Below are 20,093 nucleotides of genomic sequence, written 5' to 3' on the forward strand. Positions count from 1 at the left end.
TGTCAGCTTCAGTTTCTTCATAAGATATGTATCTCACATGATAACTTTTTAAAATGCTATGTTAATGTGATTTTTGTGGCATGTGCTAGAAAATAGCATTCATAATATTTTTGCTTTATTTACTTATTAAAACACAGAAAATACGTTTATTTTTTTTTTCATTCCAAATTTTCTCCCATACCCTACCCCCATTCACTAAGGAGGCAAGGGAAAAAAAAACTTACAGCAAATATGTGTACTCATGGAAAACAAATTACCAAATTATCCATGTTTCTCCTCATGCTGCTTCCTATTCCCCCCCCCTCTCCCCCACCCCCCAAAAAAGGAGAAAAAAAGAAAGAAGGAGGAAAAAAATATGCTTTGGTCTGTGCTCCTGAGTCCTTCACTTCTCTATCTGGAATGAATCCTTTGAAATTGTGGTGTGGATCATTGTGTTGATCATAGTTGCTAAAGCCTTTCACAGCTGATTATCTTTATAATATCTTTACAATAGATTGTTCTCATCATTTCATCCAAGTCTTCCCAGGTTTCTCTGAAACCATTCCCTTAATTTCTTTTTTCTTTTTCTTTTTCCTTTCTTATTTTTTTTTGGGGGTGGGTCAATTGGGGTTAAGCGACTTGCCCAGGGTCACACAGCTAGTAAGTGTCAAGTGTCCAAAGTTGGATTTGAACTCAGGTCCTCCTGAATCCAGGACTGGTGCTTTATCCACTGTACCACCTAGCTGCCTGATTTGGAGCATTTTTAACATGGTTTTTGATAGCTTTGATTTCTTCTGAAAACTACCTATTCATATCCTTTCACCATCTATCAGTTGGGAAATTACTCTTATTCTTATCAATTTGATTCAGTTCCTATATATTTTAGAAATGAGACCTCTATCCTAGAAACTTGGTATAAAATTTTTTACTCAGTTTCCTGCATTACTTCTAATTTTAGTAGTATTGGTTTTGTTAGTGCAAAAATTAGCATTTATATTGTGAACTATGATTTTCAAATATTTGCTATGTAGAAATGCTTTGAATGTAGTGAAGAATGATCTGATAGCAAAAGTGGATGAGTTGACCTGTGAGAAGGATGTGCTACAAGGAGAACTAGAGGCTGTGAAGCAAGCCAAACTGAAACTGGAAGAGAAAAACAAAGAATTGGAAGAAGAGCTTAGAAAGTAAGTGGTGCCATTGCTTTAAATAGCTTCACCTTAAATTGGATTTAGTTATGGAATTTGAAACATTCATTCCATCATGGTTTTCCTTTAACCTTGATTTATTTGTAGGCATAGCATTAGAATAACTTGCCCTGAAAGGGGGTAGTTAAATAAGCCTTTAAAAAATCTTGTTGAAAGAGATATTACCAATTAAATAGTGGCAACCTTTTAGTACTTAATCATGGTTTTGTACTTTTCAAAAAGATGCCTTTAACTCAGTTTGAATCATTTTTTTCTTCTTCTTTTTTTTTTTTTTTTGGCCAGAGCTCGAGCAGAAGCTGAAGAAGCAAGGCAGAAAGCAAAAGATGATGATGATGTAGGTATAGCATTTTACCGTGTCTGTATGAAAAGCTTTTTTCCCATTGTACTGCAGCCTGTATTGTAGAGAAGGGTGGTTCACTTAGTTTGGAGTTGTAGCATTTTAAATAGGGAATATTGTTGTTTAGTCATTTTCAGTCGTGTCTGACTCTTCGTGACTCCCTTAGGGGTTTTTGGTTTACCATTTCCTTCTTAAGTTCATTTTACAGATGAGGAAACTTAGGCCAACAGGGTTAAGTGATTTATCCAGGGTCACATAGCTAAGTGTCCGAGGCTAGATTTAGCCCAGCACTCTATCTGCTGCATCACCTAGCTGTCCTCAAACAAGGGAGTAAAACCCTGTAAAGAAAAACGGATGCTGTTTTGTTGACAACATGGTTAAAGGGTCCCTTGTATAACCTCAGCATTGTTCAACACAATCCTAGAGTTTTTGCTTGACCCCCCCCACACACACACACAACACACACATACATATCACCATCATATGACAGAATTATGGAACTCACTGGTGACAGTAATATAGTTAGTATATACTTGCTAGTTAATCATCATATTCCCATATTGCCTTTAAAGAAAGGTGACAGTGGCTCATTCTCTACTAATATGATATGTGCTTTGTGCTACTTTTGGGGCAGTGGTCTAAGTTTATGCAAAGATTAAACTCTAAAATGCATCATGTACACTACCACCCCCAGCTAGTTAAAATCTACCACTGCACCCCTGTGAAGAGGTCCTTCTTTTCATCTTAGCTCTCGGCAAATTAGTGTGATAACCTCACTAACTGGGCCAACCAATCAGAGTAATATTCATTTTCTCTCCATGTTCATTATTGTTAATTTGCAATAAACTTAATTCACCGAATCTGTTTTCTTGTTCAGTTGGAGAAAGGTTGCCATTCATCCAAACCCTAACCTATAGGGCTTTTGTCCACAATCCCCTGTAAATTCTTTAGAGTATGCATTCATCCTCCCTCACTCATGGGCAAGTCCAGTCCTGTTTCTTTATCTGTAAAATGAGGCAGATAACCAGGAATGTTCCTTTTAATTCTAAACCTCTGATCCTGTAATCGTATGTTGTGTATGGGTGGTCCTTAAAATTTTGCATTTTTCTGGTGTTTTGTTCTTGTTCTTTGTAGTTAACATTATTGGTGGTGTATATAATTTTCTTGGTTCTTCTTACTTCACTTTTCATCAGTTCATATAAATCTTTCATAGTCTAATATTCATCATTTCTTGAAGCACACAAATATTCCATTACATTCATATACTACAGTTTAGGCACTCCCCAATTAATGGACATCTGTCTACCCTCTTTCCAGTTTTTTGCTATTACAGAAAGTGCTGCTATATTTTGGTGTACATGATGCTGTTTTTTTGTCATTGTTCTACTTGAAGATATCAACAAGCAATCAGTAACTGCTTATTATGTATTTGCGATGTTCCCTACACTGTAGAATCACTGGGTCAAATTCTTACATGATATTTTAATTAGTATCTAATTATTTACACTTTGTATTACTAGCTGGTTTTCTGTATCTGTGCCCTCACTTAATCACTAATACTTGAATAATTTACCTTCATCCCTATTAATCCCTATAAGGTAGCAAATTATAGTCATTTTATGTGTTTAATTTTTAGACATTTAACATGGCAGAATGGATAGAGAGTTGACCTTAGAGTGATCTCACACTGACTGGCTATGTGATCCTAGGCAAGTCACATGACCTCTCAATGCTCTGGCAGCCCTTTAAGACTAGAAGTTGCATAGCAGGTGCTCACCCTCATTGGTCGAAGGGCTTCCTCCCTATACTGATGAAATCACAAGTGTGGTTAAAATTTTTTTAAAAAACATTTTTCTTAGAAGGCTTGAGGCAATCTAGAAAACTATTGGGTGCACACACAAATGTGGAATGGATGACCAGATATTTGAAAAAGTTACACAAAACTCATTTTTTAAAATTCCATAAGCAGAGTATAACATTTCTGGATCTCTTCAGATCCAAACCTACAGAGTAATCCTGTTGTTTTTTCCTTTCTTTGTAGAGTGACATACCCACAGCTCAGAGGAAACGCTTTACTCGAGTAGAGATGGCACGTGTCCTCATGGAAAGAAACCAGTATAAAGAGAGGTTGATGGAGCTTCAAGAAGCTGTGCGATGGACAGAGATGATAAGGTTAGTGTTGGAAGGGTACATATTTGTGCTATTGTTTTGTTGTCTCATTTAATCCTTTAGTCATTAGACCTCTGCCTTGTCATTTGCTTACTCTACTAAGCTTATGCTCAGATGAATGGTCCCAAACTAGTAACAAAATTGGACCAATGAGGGTTGTGTTCATGTGACTTCACTAATGTCATCTTGGTAGCTTAGCAATAGTTGTTAGCTCATTAGAAAAGAATAAGTACTCATCATCCTGATGGTACTTTATTATTCATTTAGATTTTTTTTATGACATTTGGTTTTTTCCACATTCCTTTCTTAACCTCCTCTCCCCCACCCCCCAGTTTTTTTAAAGGAAAAAAAAAAGTTCAGAAAAACAAACCAAAACATTGAGCCCACATTCTACATCCATGATCTGAGAGCACTTAATAAGTGATGTCAGGAAAGAAAATTTTATTTTCACTTTTTCAGAAGTGTTATAGTGCCTGTTTGAATTCTTCCCTCTTGCTTTTCACATAAAGTACTTCTTCTGTCACCTATTACTGCCATCTGTTGGTCACATGTACCTAATACAGATCAACTAGGCTTTACCCAACATAAAAGGCATGTTCCTTGAAAGTTGAATGTAGATAAAGGTTGTTTTTTTTTAAATTCTGTCTTAAATAACAAAAGGAGCTTACTATTTAAAAGAATTCTTTTGTGTGAATAATTTTGTAAAGTGAATAATCTTTGTCATGCTAAATCATCATACATTTTAATTTTGAGTTTTCACTAATTGGATTTTCTTAATGGAGCACTCCTATTCAGTTGGACTTAGAATTATGTAGCATGTTTTCTTTCCCACAGTATTGACTTCCTTGGTATTGAGTATTTTTCTTTAGGGAGAAAATATTTCCCTTATAAAAATGATGTACTGAACTGTTTTATTATATTTCCATTTATGTTGTTAAATATTTCCAATTATATATTCATCTAGTTAAGGCTAGATTTAGGAGTGTGGTGGGCCACATACAGCCTGAGGCCTTCATGTTTGACACCTCTGAGGAACTCCTGGGTAAAGCCGTTTCCTCTGTCTAAATGCAGGTCAGCATTTTCTGTATAAACTTAGATTACTGAGAAGCTAAGTGACTTGCTACCATGTAGGCCAATAGGTTCTGGAGGCAAGACTTGAATGCAGATCTTTATGGTTCTGAGGCCAGTTATTAACTACCATACTGACTCTGTAGCCTTTAATATTCAACATTAATTGATGATTATGCCAGACTTTTTTCTTTTTAGAAGTAGTAGTATTTTAATATTTCACACAGCCTGTCTTCTGTGCACATTGTGTTTCCCAGCTCCAAAAGAGGTTTTAGTTTGTTCCCAGGTCATTTTAGAGTTTCTAACCATTCCTTAAATTAAAAGTTTGAATTCATATTTTACTAACCTCATTAATCCCACTTCCTTATTAGTCTTAGTTTGTCCATTTGGTTTCCAAACTAAAAGTAAATTGTTGTTAATGTTTTTAATGCTTCCGAAGCTTTTAAAAATTGCCTCAGGGGCAGCTGGGTGGCACAGTGGATAGAGCACTGGCCCTGGAGTCAGGAGGACCTGAATTCAAATCCGGTCTCAGACACTTACTAGCTGTGTGACCCTGGGCAAGTCACTTAACCCCAATTGCCTCACCCCCACCACCCCCCCCAAAAAAAAAAATTTGCCTCAATTTTTTGAAGCAAGAGAGCAAAGCTCCTGACTGCATAGGTGAATTTTTCATCCTTTTTCCAACTCAGAGGAGCAAAGTGTATCTTTGGTAAAATTCCATCCAAGTACCAGTCATCCTCACTTTTTCATTCTTCTCTTTCCCCCCCCCCCACCCCCCCACCCCCCACCCCCCCCGCCCTTGCTACACCGGAGTTTTGGTAGCTTTTCAGTGTTTCTAGGATCACTAAACACTTTTTAACCTGCCCAAATTACAGTTAGTACCAAATAGTGAAGTACTTTCTGTTCAGTATTTGCTGACTATTTATGGAGTTGCCACCAAGGTGGCAACATTTGAGATGTAGGAGGTGGTGCCATTGATACAAAGATGATTTGTTAAGGAAGCTTCAGTCTCCTGATGGAAACTGGAATAAATACTCAGTGCCAGCCAGGGACAGAGGCACATGCCTCTAGTGCTAGCTATCCCAAGCTTGAGTGAGACAACCTCAGGAGTTGTGAGCTTCAGGGGGCTATGCCCATCAACCAGGTCAGGGTCAGTATAGTAAGCTCCTAGGAGAAGGGGCAAACTAGCCCAGGTTGGAAACAGAGCAGGTTGAAGTTTCTGTGTAACCTTAGTGGAACTGGGCCCATGAGTAGCCCCTGCCCTTCAGCCTAGCCAATATAGAGAAACCCTATCTTTTTTGTTTTTTGTTTTGTTTTTAGTGAGGCAATTGGGGTTAAGTGACTTGCCCAGGGTCACACAGCTAGTAAGTGTTAAGTGTCTGAGGCCGGATTTGAACTCAGGTACTCCTGACTCCAGGGCCGGTGCTCTATCCACTGTGCCACCTAGCTGCCCCGAGAAACCCTATCTTTTAAAAAAATCCTTTTTTTTTTGTTTGTTTATTTGTTTGTTTGTTTGTTTGTTTGTGGGGCATTTGGGGTTAAGTGACTTGCCCAGGGTCACAGAGCTAGTAAGTGTTAAGTGTCTGAGGGCAGATTTGAACTCAGGTACTCCTGAATCCAGGGCCGGTGCTCTATCCACCACGCCATCTAGCTGCCCCTAAAAAAGTCCTTTTTAAAAATATTGAAGGTCACTTGTTGGACAAAAAGAGGTGTGTGATGTAGTAAAGCACTGAACTGGGAATCAGAAAGTTCTGGGTTCAAATCCTGTCTCTTTGAGGCTTAGTCTCTTCATGATACCACCCATGGTACTTAACTAAAAGGATTGTTGTATGAGGCCCAAATGAGATTTTGTCTACGAAACATTACATATAAACAGTAAAGTACTATCTCAGTCATTATTTAAAAAATAACAGCCTACACACACAAAAAAAGCAGACACGTCCACTCTATGTCAGCATGAGTCTCATTTTTGGTGTGTGACTTTATATGTGCATATTTTACTTTTTCTTTAGGGCATCAAGAGAAAATCCAGCCATGCAGGAAAAAAAAAGGTCAAGCATTTGGCAATTGTGAGTATCTAAAAACAAGTCAGAATAGTAAAGAACACTTGAAAGTTAGGAAGTCATATTTTTAAAATGACTTGTCATCGGTAGTTTTTATATCCTATTCAATTTTTTCCCTATATTGTCATGTAAAGATTGCTAAATTGAACCTTTTCTTTTTGACACTTAGCATGCCAACTGGGTAAGGCTGTTCTTGAAGACAAAAATAAGATCTCGTAAGCTGCATCCTCTAGTGTTGGTTATGCATTTAGTGAACTAGTGAAAGTCTATGCCTAATTGCCTTGAAATGATGATGAATTCATGAAGTGGATGACAGAATGGGTCCCCATTAAGTATTGATCCATTGGTTCAGTGATTGATAAGATATTTTGAAGTTCAGATGGGAAACATAGTGTTTGTGGGGTTTGAGTAGTGTTTGTGTGTTGAACTTTTGCATTTGGTTATGCTATGATGATTGTGTTACTGTGCTTATGACATGTCCTTTTCCAGTGAACTTGTCACCTGCATTTAGTTGTAATTGCTCTACTTGATGTTCGATTAGCTTATTGCATTTCTGTTTAATCAGAAAAATGAGACTAGTGCAAAATTACATTTTATCACTTTATTGTAAGAGTTGGAACATTGAGTCTAGACTGAGGTTGGGTGCTGTTACTTTATCTTGCCCTCACCAGCACCCACTTTTTACTTGGTACTGGTAGCATCTTATTACGAATGTGACCCAAACATCTGCTACATAAGATGGCCTTCCCTCAACAGTCATTCAGGAGAGTGAAGGAGATTTCTTCCGTTATTTTAACTAGGAACATAAATTTCCATGTTTCTTAGGACCTTCCATGCCAAGCGTTACTTCTCCTTATCTCTGAATATCTGAGCCTGGATTGCTAACACTGCTAAGAGGAGCTGCAAATTCATATGGAATTTAATATAGACAGTCTTCCAGTTCTAACCCATCATGCCTCAAAGCACTTTGTCTTTGCCATAATCTAAAAGAGTTGGTGTAAAGTTAGGATTGGTTTTTCAAGTTAAACACGACATTTTTGTTTTCTCGTTTCAGTTTCAGCCGACTTTTTAGTTCTTCAAGTAATACCTCCAAGAAGCCTGAACCCCCAGTTAATCTAAAATATAATGCACCAACTTCCCATGTTACCCCCTCTGTCAAGAAAAGAAGCAGCACTTTATCTCAACTACCTGGGGATAAATCGAAAGCTTTTGACTTCCTTAGTGAAGAGTAAGTGCCTTCAGGCCTTGGTTCTTGAGATGGTCATGCTCTGTGGGTTGGAAAACTTGCAGAATGTCATATTATTATGTGCCAGAAGTTATGAACAATTAAGATAAAAATCTGCAAGTAAATTGCTTTTTAATAGAAATAGTTTGGCCAGTTTTCACATGGAAAAAGGAATCAAAGAGGAGCACTTGAAATTCTTCTAAGACTTTTGTATTTTATAAACATTTATTAGCCTTTCTTGATGCTGAATTATTTAGGCTTATGACCTAAGCTAACAAATATGGGGAAATTATCTTTATTTTTTAAAATAAGATTAAAGTTGCCTTGAATTTTTGTGCTTTTGAAGCAAAAAAAAAACGATTAGAGAACCATGATTTTTATTTTAAGAAAATTGTCTTTTTAGTAATTTTTTTTAATAGTGACTTTTTAGGTAAGTGAGGAGGGAGGTTAAATAAATGTAAGAGTTGATATTTTCTGCATGGCTAAAACTTGAAACATTAGTGAACATGCTTGGCTGAAGATTCATCTTATTTCAGTTGTATATATGCCAGCCGATTAAAATAAACTGGTAATCTGGTATCATTACACAGATGTGAAATGGGTACATTTTAAACATCAAGAGAAAATGTCTTTCAAAACAGCATTTGAGTTCAAAAAGTCTTTGTACTTCACTTTATTTCATGATTAGGTAAATGGTGAATTAAAAGGAATATGCAATGGTGGACATAAAGATTTTGTTTTCTTTTTAAAATTCCCTCTTGTCTAGAACTGAAGCCAGTTTAGCTTCTCGAAGAGAACAGAAGAGAGAACAGTACCGTCAGGTGAAGGCGCATGTTCAGAAGGAAGATGGCAGAGTGCAAGCTTTTGGCTGGAGTTTGCCCCAGAAGTACAAACAGGTACACTATTGAGATGCTGAACACAATGGAAAGCTATATCTGTGTTCATTCATGTACTTTATATATAAAGCCTGCTCATGAAAAGCTGTGTGGTTAGATACTATCTTTTTTTTTCTTTTTTTTTTTTGGGGTGGGGCAATGAGGGTTAAGTGACTTGCCCAGGGTCACACAGCTAGTAAGTGTCAAGTTTCTGAGGCTGGATTTGAACTCAGGTCCCCATGAATTCAGGGCCAGTGCTTTATCTACTCTGCCACCTAGCTGCCCCGATGCTGCCCATTTTTAAACCTTCAAGCTAATTTGAACTAAAAGGAGGAAAAAAAAACCTGCAAGTTGAAAGCCCTTTTCCTGTCTTTCAAAGCCATCATAAAGTTTTTCAAAACCTAACTACTTTATAAATGCCTTTCATCAGTTTTCCTGTTTTGTTCTGGGGAGGTTTCTGCAAAACTCCCCCAAAATGCTTATTTAATTTCTTATGCTGACCCACTATATATGGAAACAATGATGGGAAAATTCATGATATGAAAGGGATAACTGTACATCTGTCCCCTTCTTTTAATTCCCACTGTCATCACTCTAGTTCAGGCCCTGATTATCTATTGCCTAGGTTGTTAGAACAGCCTCCTAATTAGAGTCTCACCTAATCTCCAGATTCTTCTCCCTTTTCTCTATTCCCTGCTACTCCTCTACAGGTTCCTTAGCCACATGTTCCAGAGCTAGACTGGATTACTTACTGTTCCTTCAGAGGCCATCTAGAAAACCCCCTATCGGGGCAGCTAGGTGGCGCAGTGGATAGAACACCGGCCCTGGAGTCAGGAGTACCTGAGTTCAAATCCGGCCTCAGACACTTAACACTTACTAGCTGTGTGACCCTGGGCAAGTCACTTAACCCCAATTGCCTCACCAAAAAAATATATTGAGTGTGTTAGTTGCTTAGGAAAATAGAAAACTAAATTATGATTCTTGGTCTCATTGAATTTGCTAGCTAGCACCATTCTGGTGGTGGCACTCTGGATTCTGCTCTTCTAATATTCCAGAGACTCAGCTTTTATCTCTAATGCTTTTAATGTTTGTTTTTTGTTTTGTTTTGTTTTCCATATGATTACAGCTATAAGTACATCATTCACTCCAGTACTGTTATTTCAGTATTTGAGGAGGGAGAAAAAATGATGACATCCTTTCTTGGCTTTCTGAAGGATTGCCAGGTTTTAATTAGTCTCTTACCAGTCATCAGTAACTGCTCACATGGTATTAAATTGAATACATTTGTTCCTTAGTTTGTTGTATTTGGCCCAGGAGCAACATAATTCACAAAACCTTCCTTCTTTCCTCATTAAACAAGAAATGGACGTTGTTTGTTGGCTGATAAAGGTAGTTTTTTTACCCATGTTTCAAATCAGAATCACAGAGCTGAGTAGGACTCAGGGAATCATTAGAGAACTCTAAACACAAACAAGTACCAAGAATTAATACTTACTTTGAAGTACTACTTTTACCACTGAGCCCTTGTACATTATAATGTGACTCAGTAATTGCTGTCACAGCCTCCCATCACTGGATCCTATCTCATAGCTTCTTTTTTTTTTTCCCTTTCTTGCTTTTCTTTTTATAGGTAGCAAATGGTCAGGGTGAAAATAAGATGAAAAATTTGCCTGTGCCTGTCTATCTTAGACCTTTAGATGAAAAAGATGCATCAATGAAGGTAGGTCTGTTTTATGAAGTTAAGAGAAATTTTCTAGTTTTCTAGGCAGCTTTAATTTTATAAAATAGAAAATGATCAAATTCCTTCACATAAGAGGAAGGAAACTATAGTTAAAGAAGTAAACCATGTGCATAAGATTTCATTCCTTGCTGTGATCTCAGACTTTGGGTTAAAGAAATCCTTTCCTAAATAATAATTACACCAAAAAGATTTTGGAAAGAGAAATATTTGAGTAATTACTCTTTTTTTTTTCCTTAAGCTGTGGTGTGCTGTTGGTGTCAATTTATCTGGTGGGAAGACAAGAGATGGTGGCTCTGTGGTTGGAGCCAGTGTGTTTTATAATGATGTGACAACTCTGGATGCAGAAGACAACAAGCAACGCAGTGCCTCTCAGAGCAGCTTGGATCGCTTAGATCAGGAGCTCAAGGTGAGCGGACACGAAAGGGCTCCTAACCACTGTCCTAAAAGGACTCATTCGTTTTCTTTCTTAACTTGTTCTTTAAATACCACAAACGATTCCAAAACTAACCTGAGATGATGGCCTTGTATCAGAATAGCTACACAAGGGCCTTTCAATGTACTAGACATACTCCTACAAGTCATCGTCTCCTCATCTTGCTTTGCCCATATAGGAGCAGCAGAAGGAATTAAAACATCAGGAAGAATTATCCAGTCTCGTCTGGATCTGCACCAGCACTCACTCAGCCTCCAAAGTTCTTGTTGTCGATGCTAATCAACCTGGCAACATCCTTGACAGTTTTACTGTTTGCAATTCCCACGTTCTTTGTATTGCAAGTGTCCCAGGTAGGATGAAGGTGTAGTGAGTCCAGAAACACTCATTGCTTTGTTTATTGTATTGAATTCTCTACACCAGCAGAGTTATTCTGATACTCCAAAGAGTGGGTTTAACAAGAAAATGAATACATGAAGAGTGGCCAGAAAACAATTTTAAGCTGGACTGTAGCCAACACAAATACTCTTTCAATCTGTCTCTGACTTTTACATATAAAGACGTTTCTTATCCACAAAATGCTGGTTCCTTTTGAGCTGTTCTTTATCTATGGTAGAGTGGCATTGGATTTATATTGATCAGTCTACACACTGCTGCTTGGTCCTGTTATGACCACGATCCACGTGTAAGACAGTGGGTTTGCGTGGCCCTGAACAAATGGCACACAAACCCCTCTGGGTGCCCCAGGCAGCTCTGCCAGACTAGGGGCCTCAGAGCAGATGCGCATTGATAGGAGTTCCTCACCCCACTGGAAGTACTTGTCTGGTAAAAAACAATCACCAGCCAACAAAGGAGCAGCCCCAGAAATCAGGTGAAAACAGACATCTGGCCAGGGTTAGGGGAGCACTCTGTAGCCATAGATCAGAAAGACTGATCTGAGGATTCAGCCCCTCACCTCGGCGTCATTAACATGAATCCTAGCAGCTAAAAATCAGCTTGGATTACCTGTCATAACTTGCCTTATGGGAGGAAAAAATACTAGGAAATTACATGTTAGAGTACTTTCTAACCATGTAAATATAAGTTACAGAAATATAAACCATTACTGTTACTGCTTTGTGTCACAAAATCGTGTCTTTTTTTAGGGGCACGAGAAACAGATTATCCTGTAGGAGAAGAGACAACAGAATCTAGTCAAGTGGACAAAGCCTCTTTATGTGGTAGCATGACCAGCAACAGTTCAACTGAAACAGACAGTTTGTTGGGAGGCATCACTGTGGTTGGTTGTACTGCAGAAGGTGTTCTAGGCCCAGCTTCTTCACCCAATACCAACGGTTCTTCCCCAGTGATAGAAAAACCACCAGGTGGGCCTGCATTTCTCCATTGCATTAGTAGGAACTCAAGCTACCCTTTAGTTTATCTGTTATGGGAGGCATCAAATCAAAAAGTACTATAAAAGGGAAATTGAAGATGTATAGAATTATGAATGAGCCATCAGTCTGGTGAATAGACTGTGTACCTCATTCGGTTCCTAAAAAGAGCATCGCTTTAATACTCTTTGGAAATACTCAAATGAAGACAGTATGAAAGGTAAATATGACATAGGGGATAAGCTGGCCTCAGAGTCAGGGTGCCTTGGGGTCAAGCCTCTCCTCTGCCACATGCTATTGTAGTTTGGCCAGGAGCGAGGCACTTTTACTCTTAGTGCCCCAGACAACTCTCTCAGACTAAATTACAGATGAGTTGCCAATCTACATGGACCCAGGGAACTGTCACACACATCCCTATGATGACAAAATCACAGGTCCAGTCCATAAAAATGAAGAGTAAGAAGAAAAACAAGTCCCCATCTGGGAATAGCAGGGGTCAAGGAAGTATTATACAAGGAAAATGGAAGTGAACATGATCTAGCTGCCCAAAAGGGTTATTTGCTTCCATTTTTATTTTTTAGAAACAGAAACAGAAAATAGCGAGGCAGATGAAACCATTCCAACAGCAGAAGAAGCGACTGAGGCAACGGAAGGAAATGCAGGATCAGGGGAAGATATTGTGGATCTCACCCAACCTGGCGTCTACACCGAACATGTCTTCACGGATCCCTTGGGGGTGCAAAATACTGAAGAGGGATCTCCTGTATACCATTCAAGGTATTCAAGAATAGATTGATATCTTATGAAACTTGAACAAAATGCATGGATGTAAATAGCCAGGAAAAATCTCAAGCAGCAGAAATCCTACTAATTATCATTGTTGCAAGAGACTAAAATCTGTCATCCTTGATTTTCTCCCACTGGGTTTTAGTTTATTCCGTCCCCTTTATCCTTTCTGTGGACTTTACTCTCATTTTCTCCTTTCTCATTCTGAGTCTTTTCATCTGGTCTTGAAATTGTACATTAGTCTTGATCTTGGGCGTTTTTCCTCTACCATGACTTCTTGTGGTTGACATTTTCCTTTCTTCTCCATTTTGTCAGCATATTTTTATTGTTTTAGCCATTTTTTGCTTTTGCCATTTGTATAATTGCCCATTTAAAAAGTTGACCTTTTTGTGGATTTCCCTTCTGGATTCATTTATTAGACTCATTAGAGAACATTTTGGATGATTTTGTGCTTGCTTTTTTCGGGGGTGGGGGTGGGGCAATGAGGGTTAAATGACTTGCCCAGGGTCACACAGCTAGTGTTAAGTGTCTGAGGCCAGATTTGAACTCAGGTCTTCCTGAATCCAGGACCAGTGCTTTATCCATTTCACCACCTAGCTGCCCCCTCAACCCATGACTTTTTTTTTGGAGGAGGGTGGGGTGAGGCAATTGGGGTTAAGTGACTTGCCCAAGGTCACAAAGCTAGTAAGTGTTAAGTATCTGAGGCTGGATTTGAACTCAGGTCCTCCTTAATCCAGGACTAGTGTTCCATCCACTGTGCCTCCTAGCTGTCCCCAACCCTGGACTTTTTAATGCTATCTGTCTTAATGGATATAATAAGGAACTTGGTTTTAGGTTTCCTGGGCTTTATATTTAAATGGTTTTTCATGAACAGACTAAAAATGGAAATGTTCATTGATGAGAAAATTTCATTCATCAGCTGTGGATCTTATAATTTTTATTCTTTCTTCCCCCTGACAGTCATGAATCAGATGTATATAAAGATCAAATAACAGTATTGCCTAGTGAACAAGACCTGGTGCGAGAGGAAGCTCAGAAAATGAGTAGCCTTTTACCAACCATGTGGCTTGGAGCACAGAATGGATGGTGAGAGCAAAGAAGCAAAAACTTAATATTAGGTCACTTGTGGTTCTTAATTTGTGTTTTTAGTCTCCTTTTGAAATGCAGGGCAGTAACTCTGGTAGCAATAGGACAGCCATCTCTGGTTTGCTTTATGTTAATAGAAAGAAATTTCACATATGTGCAAATGCTGAGGTTGTGAAGCAGCTGGCTCTGTAACTGTATTTGCTCTGATTCTAAATGGTAAACCATATGGCCCTTTGTCAAAGAATGTTCCGTTATTATATAACAATATTCTTGGGAAAGGAGGCAAGTTAAACCTTAAATTTGGATGTTTCAAAATTGGGTGATCTTAAACACAAGAGAAGAGAGATTCCTAATGCAGAAGGGACTTCCATTGGCTAGAATGTGAGAGGAAATGCCAGAAATAAAAGCCATATATGTAGCAGCACGGCAGGCCCAATCCCAAACAAAGAGCTTTTAGAATGATTATGACGGAAGGCCGAGCCCTGTGGGGTAAGCAGTGTACAGTTTGGAAGGATCGTTTCCTTGTCAGTAGAGTGAGCTCTCTTTATTTATGGTCCTATGCTCTTGCCCAAACAGGGTTAGGCACGGAAGAGGTGCCTTCCTTAATACTCTAAGGCTAGCCTGTGTGATGGACAAAGATTTTACAATGGGGAGTAAAGAGAGGCCGATGGCAGCCAGCACATGGCACCAGCTTGGCTTCTCCCTTCTCGATTGTCATAGGGTTTCTGTTGGCAGCTTGCAAAGCACTCTGTTTAGGCAGGGCACTGTTTGCTTATCACTGTTCATAACAGCACAAGAGCAGCTGGCCCTTATTCTTAAATTTTCTGTTGTGTGCCTTCTCCCTGAGTTTAGTTGTCGGTGGCTAGATGGGAATGATTCCTTGAAACTATATATGTCTAACCTCTCTTGCCTTTGCTCTTGCAGTTTATATGTGCATTCATCAGTGGCTCAGTGGAGGAAATGTCTCCATTCCATTAAACTTAAAGATTCAATTCTCAGTATTGTGTAAGTTTTATTTTACAAAAACTTCTTTTTAAAATATCTATCTTTGTACACAATAGAATAATTTTTTTAAAAATCAGTTTTTTAAAAACTCAATATCTGGCCCAAATAAACTTCAGTCCAGTGGGGCTAGATCAGAAACGAGCCATCTTCATTATGTGTACAAGACCACAGAAGTAAAAGTGAATTTTTAGTTTTTAAAAGGGAGACAATGCAGAGCATTTTATTTTTTTTAATTTTTTTAAGTTTTTTGGTTTGTTTGGTTTTTTTGTTTTTTTGTTTTTTGACAGGACAATGGGGGTTAAGTGACTTGCCCAGGGTCACACAGCTAGTAATTGTCAAGTGTCTGAGGCCGGATTTGAACTCAGGTACTCCTGAATCCAGGGCCGGTGCTTATCCACTGCGCCACCTAGCCGCCCCCAGAGCATTTTAAATAAAAGAAAACTCAGATTCACTCCATATATTATAAATTCTTTGTTATGGTGAGAGAACAAGTGCCTCTTACAGGTTGCAGACAAACTTCTGTGGGGTTTACTTTCAACCTTGTTTTTGGCATTGCCTTCTTATATTCTAACTATTAAATTGCAAAAATCATACCTCCTGACTTGATTAATCCACCTTGAATAGGGATTTCAGTAATATTTGATACCCTTTGTCCCCAGAAATGAAGTGTACTTAATTCTTTTTCCTTTATTTTTTCAGACATGTGAAAGGAATTGTATTGGTTGCACTGGCTGATGGAACACTAGCAATTTTTCATAGAGGAGTTGGTAGGAATTTTTACTCCTATATTATTGTTTATTCTTATAAGATGTTAAAAAGAGATTCCATTCTAATATGTAAATATTTTAAATGTTCCCAGATCTATTGCATTGCAAACTGTGTTTTCTTGAAAATACCCTTTTCATATTTTAAGAGACATTAATATGGGGAAAAAAAACACCCTAGTGAAATAGTCATAGTGTTGCTTGGGATCATAAATAAAATGCTTAAATTTTTGTCGGATTAATGATATTTTACATAGGATTATGTCAGAGTAAAATGTATTTACATTGTCTCTAGTTTTGCAGCCAAATATACTATATAGTACTTTAACAGCTTCCATTTACAAAGTGATCAGGTTAGGGGTTGGGGTGGGACAAAGGATAGAATAGATGATATTCTATCAGAACAGAGGCAGCTGTGGACATCATTGAAAGTGTTAGACTGAGTCAGAAGTCCCAGCTCTTGGCTTCCTGGCTGTATAACTATTGGCTTGCCTTAAACTTGCTGCTTCTGGCCACATGATATAGTAGAAAAGGGGCAGCTAGGTCATGCAGTGGGTAAGGCACCAGCCTTGGATTCAGACACTTACTAGCTGTGTGACCCTGGGCAAGTCACTTAACCCCCATTGCCCTGGGGGGGGGGGGGGGATGATATAGTAGAAAAAGCACAGAACTTGAAATCAGTAGATAGACCTAGCACCAAATGGCATCTCTAGCACTAACTATGGACTCCCTGGGTATGCTATCTGAGCTTCGGTTTGTTCCCCTGTAAAATGAAAATAATATTTTTACTCTATCTCATGGGGTTGTCATGAGGAAAGCCTTTTGTAAACTTTAAAGGGCTCCAGAAATGTGAGTGTTTGCTGCAAAGAGGTCTTGTCCAGCTTGACCTGTCTGTGAATCCAAACTTTTATTCAATTAAACATTTTGTGGAGATATTTTTATTCCCCTTGTCCAAAGTTGAAAAAAAAATTGTTCCTATTTTATTAAGAGAACATGTTTGCTATATCAGATTACCTGCTGTCTAGGGGAGGGGGGAGGGAGGGGTGGGAGGGAGAAAAATCTGAAATTGTAAAGCATGTATAAACAAAAGTTGAGAACTATCTTTACATGTAATGGAAAAAATAAAATACCTCATACATTAAGAGAACATGTTTGACTAAGAAGTAAGCCTATTTTAAAAACAAACTAGATTTTGGTTCATGGGATGAGTTTTTATTATTTCATGCCATGTTTCAAATAATAATTTACTCATATTCTTTTTGAGTGACTCCAGTTACTTCTACCATCCAGGTCTAAAGGTTGAAAAGTTATAGTATTGCTGGATAGAAAGCCAGCTCTGAACTCCCTGTAGACAGGGCACATAGCATGTATTACTTCATAGATCACTTTGCAATAGTCTGAATAAGTGAGGATCAAATAAAAGGAATTTCTCTTGAGTAAATGGTGTGGGGACAGCTAGGTGGTGCAGTGAATAAAGCACCAGCCCTGGATTCAGGAGGACCTGAGTTCAAATCCAGCATCAGACACTTAACACTTAGTAAAAGAGTAAATGGGGGCAGCAAAAGGAGGGCTATGCTGAAATTATTCATGTGTACTTTGTAATGTTTCACTGACAATTAGAATTGTAAACCCAAGTGGAATTTTTCTGTTTATAAATAGAATGTTGTTTGCACAAGAGATATGCATAACTAGCACATTTGCCAGAAAACTGCTTTTTTATACTATTTCTCTATAACGGTTTAATTATTCAATTAAACATTGTTTTGCTCTGTTTCTTATTTTAAAGATGGTCAGTGGGATTTGTCAAACTATCACCTTTTGGACTTAGGACGGCCTCACCATTCAATCAGATGCATGACTGTGGTACATGATAAAGTCTGGTGTGGCTATAGGAATAAAATCTATGTGGTTCAACCAAAGGCCATGAAAATAGAGGCAAGTTAAAACCCATTGTCTGCTTTATTTTTATCCTCTAAAGAATATGAGAACAAATCATTTTTCTCTTGCTTCAGAATGCTTCAAAGGTATCCTTTGTATATGTCATGTCATGCTGGGTTTCTTCATATATCATTGCCACTTTGTTTTTTCCTAAGGAGAACAGAGTGGTAGACTTAGGTCGGTTTAGATTTAGAGAAGAAAGAGATTGGTTTACATGTGTACATTTAACTCTTTATATGTAGAAATGTAAGGGGAGGAGGGGCAGCTAGGTGAAGAGTGCTGGCTCTGGATTCAGGAGGACCTGAGTTCAAATCTGTCCTCAGACACTTGACCCTTACTAGCTATGTGACCCTGGGCAAGTCACTTAACCCTCATTGCCCCCTTCCCCCACCCCCCCAAAAAAAAGAAAGAAAGAAAAGAGATTAAGGGAGGCAGGAAGACATGTTGGCAGGCAGCATGGTGAACCTAAAGTCAGGAAGAACTGATTTCAGAGCCCTGCTCTGCTGCTTACTAACTGTGTGACCCTGAACAAGTCACTCTCTTACCCTCAGTTTCTTTACGTTTAAAGAGGGAGGATGAGGATGAAGATGAGGATGTCACTTAACCTTACAGGGTTTTTGTGAGGATCAAGTAACCTCGTCAGAGCAACATGTAAAACTTAGGTATGCATGAAAAAATTGTAGATGAACAAGCCTGCTATTTAATTATACCAGGAAAAATTATCTCCCAAGTTTGCCATCTAGTATGTATGATAACAGATTCACAGGCCTATATCAGACTGAAACAAGTTGAGAAACACTAGCTGTCCTTGAGTCTACAGAGCCATCAAAGTGTTATTATGTTCATACTTCCAGTCATGGAGATCACAGCCCATCCATGCCTTCTCATTGCATAAGGCACTCGTCCATATCCTCTCAGCGATCCTCCAGAGAGGGCTATTTGGTATCTGGGCAAATCTTGCTCTAGAGTTCTTGATATTGCCTGGATTCAAGCAGGGCATGTGGTCGACTGTCCTCATCAGATGAGCCCGGCCCCCTCCCTGTCACTACATGTCTGGCCACCTCATTTCCCTTCTTAAATGACTGATGATATCCTTTATGTCGTTCATATCTGCTCCTGCATAATTCTTCATTTTTAATGTATAGTAGTTCATTCAAATTCATCTCACAGTTCACCATTTCCCTTTGAGTGACCCACAACTTTAATTCTTCAGGGACTACTATTTCCCAATTCACAATCATACATCTTCAGAACAATGCTGGTGCAAAGAAGATCTTTCACAGTGAAGCTTAGGCTTGAAAGCACTGGACAGTTTTCCCAAAACAATCCAGTGATTCTACTCCCATTCAATTCTCAGCCTCATCCATTGTCCATACACAATATCCACCTAATATTATAAATCATTCATTCAGTTCTGTATCATAGCCTGGATAATAGAACCCCCCCCCCTTTTTTTGAGTGTTTCTTGATCTCTCTTAGGAAGCCTTGCAGAGTTCTGGGGTTTGATGTAATTAGCCCAATATTATCCACAAAAGGGGGTGTCTGGGCGACCTGGCCTTCTGTAGGCACTGCTTGTTCACTTGAACTCTGCAGGAATATTGCCACAGTGATGGCAAACTCCTTTGACTAGCAGGCTTCTCCTTATTTCATGTTTCAGTTAATATTAACGTTTACAGGCCACCCAACAAGTTATCTTTTGTGCTACATCTTTTTTGTATGATTTCAACATATGCATAGGAGGCGCTTTTGAGGAGAACCTTTAATCACACATATCATCAGACACCCTGTGTATATATTATTCTTAACAACAATTTTATAGAAACGAAGAAGGGAGACATGTGGATGGTAGTTAATCTATATAGTCTCAGTGTCCTTTTTGGGCAAATATTAAAGCCTGGCATTTCCCTTTTTGCTTTTGGTATCTTCCCCTCTTTAAAATGTTTCAAGGACTAGTCTCTATAGACATGCTCCCAAGGGAGTTTTGTTCAGCACAAGCCTACTCTTCATTCAGTCAAGTCTGTTCTAGCTGTTCTTCATGTAGAATATACAGAA

General features: G+C 38.6%; 1 protein-coding gene across 16 annotated transcripts in view; it reads left to right on the top strand.

Annotated features, from left to right (window-relative positions):
* SPAG9 (sperm associated antigen 9) overlaps positions 1-20,093 on the top strand; it is a 149,585-nt gene that overhangs the window by 112,700 nt on the left and 16,792 nt on the right. For 8 of the 16 annotated variants that reach the window (XM_043962930.1, XM_043962934.1, XM_043962933.1 and 5 more), the window contains 16 exons: positions 1,011-1,163; positions 1,467-1,518; positions 3,563-3,693; positions 6,771-6,827; positions 6,991-7,002; positions 7,876-8,049; positions 8,813-8,942; positions 10,552-10,641; positions 10,901-11,068; positions 11,274-11,445; positions 12,238-12,456; positions 13,044-13,239; positions 14,209-14,334; positions 15,259-15,339; positions 16,039-16,106; positions 17,890-18,038. In XM_043962930.1, the coding sequence (XP_043818865.1) occupies positions 1,011-1,163; positions 1,467-1,518; positions 3,563-3,693; positions 6,771-6,827; positions 6,991-7,002; positions 7,876-8,049; positions 8,813-8,942; positions 10,552-10,641; positions 10,901-11,068; positions 11,274-11,445; positions 12,238-12,456; positions 13,044-13,239; positions 14,209-14,334; positions 15,259-15,339; positions 16,039-16,106; positions 17,890-18,038 (1,978 nt within the window). The remainder of the gene's footprint in view (positions 1-1,010; positions 1,164-1,466; positions 1,519-3,562; positions 3,694-6,770; positions 6,828-6,990; positions 7,003-7,875; positions 8,050-8,812; positions 8,943-10,551; positions 10,642-10,900; positions 11,069-11,273; positions 11,446-12,237; positions 12,457-13,043; positions 13,240-14,208; positions 14,335-15,258; positions 15,340-16,038; positions 16,107-17,889; positions 18,039-20,093) is intronic. The other 8 variants (XM_043962931.1, XM_043962938.1, XM_043962936.1 and 5 more) reach the window with 1 other exon arrangement.

Source organism: Dromiciops gliroides, chromosome 4, assembly GCF_019393635.1.
Source record: "Dromiciops gliroides isolate mDroGli1 chromosome 4, mDroGli1.pri, whole genome shotgun sequence".
NCBI classification, from domain to species: Eukaryota; Metazoa; Chordata; class Mammalia; order Microbiotheria; family Microbiotheriidae; genus Dromiciops; species Dromiciops gliroides.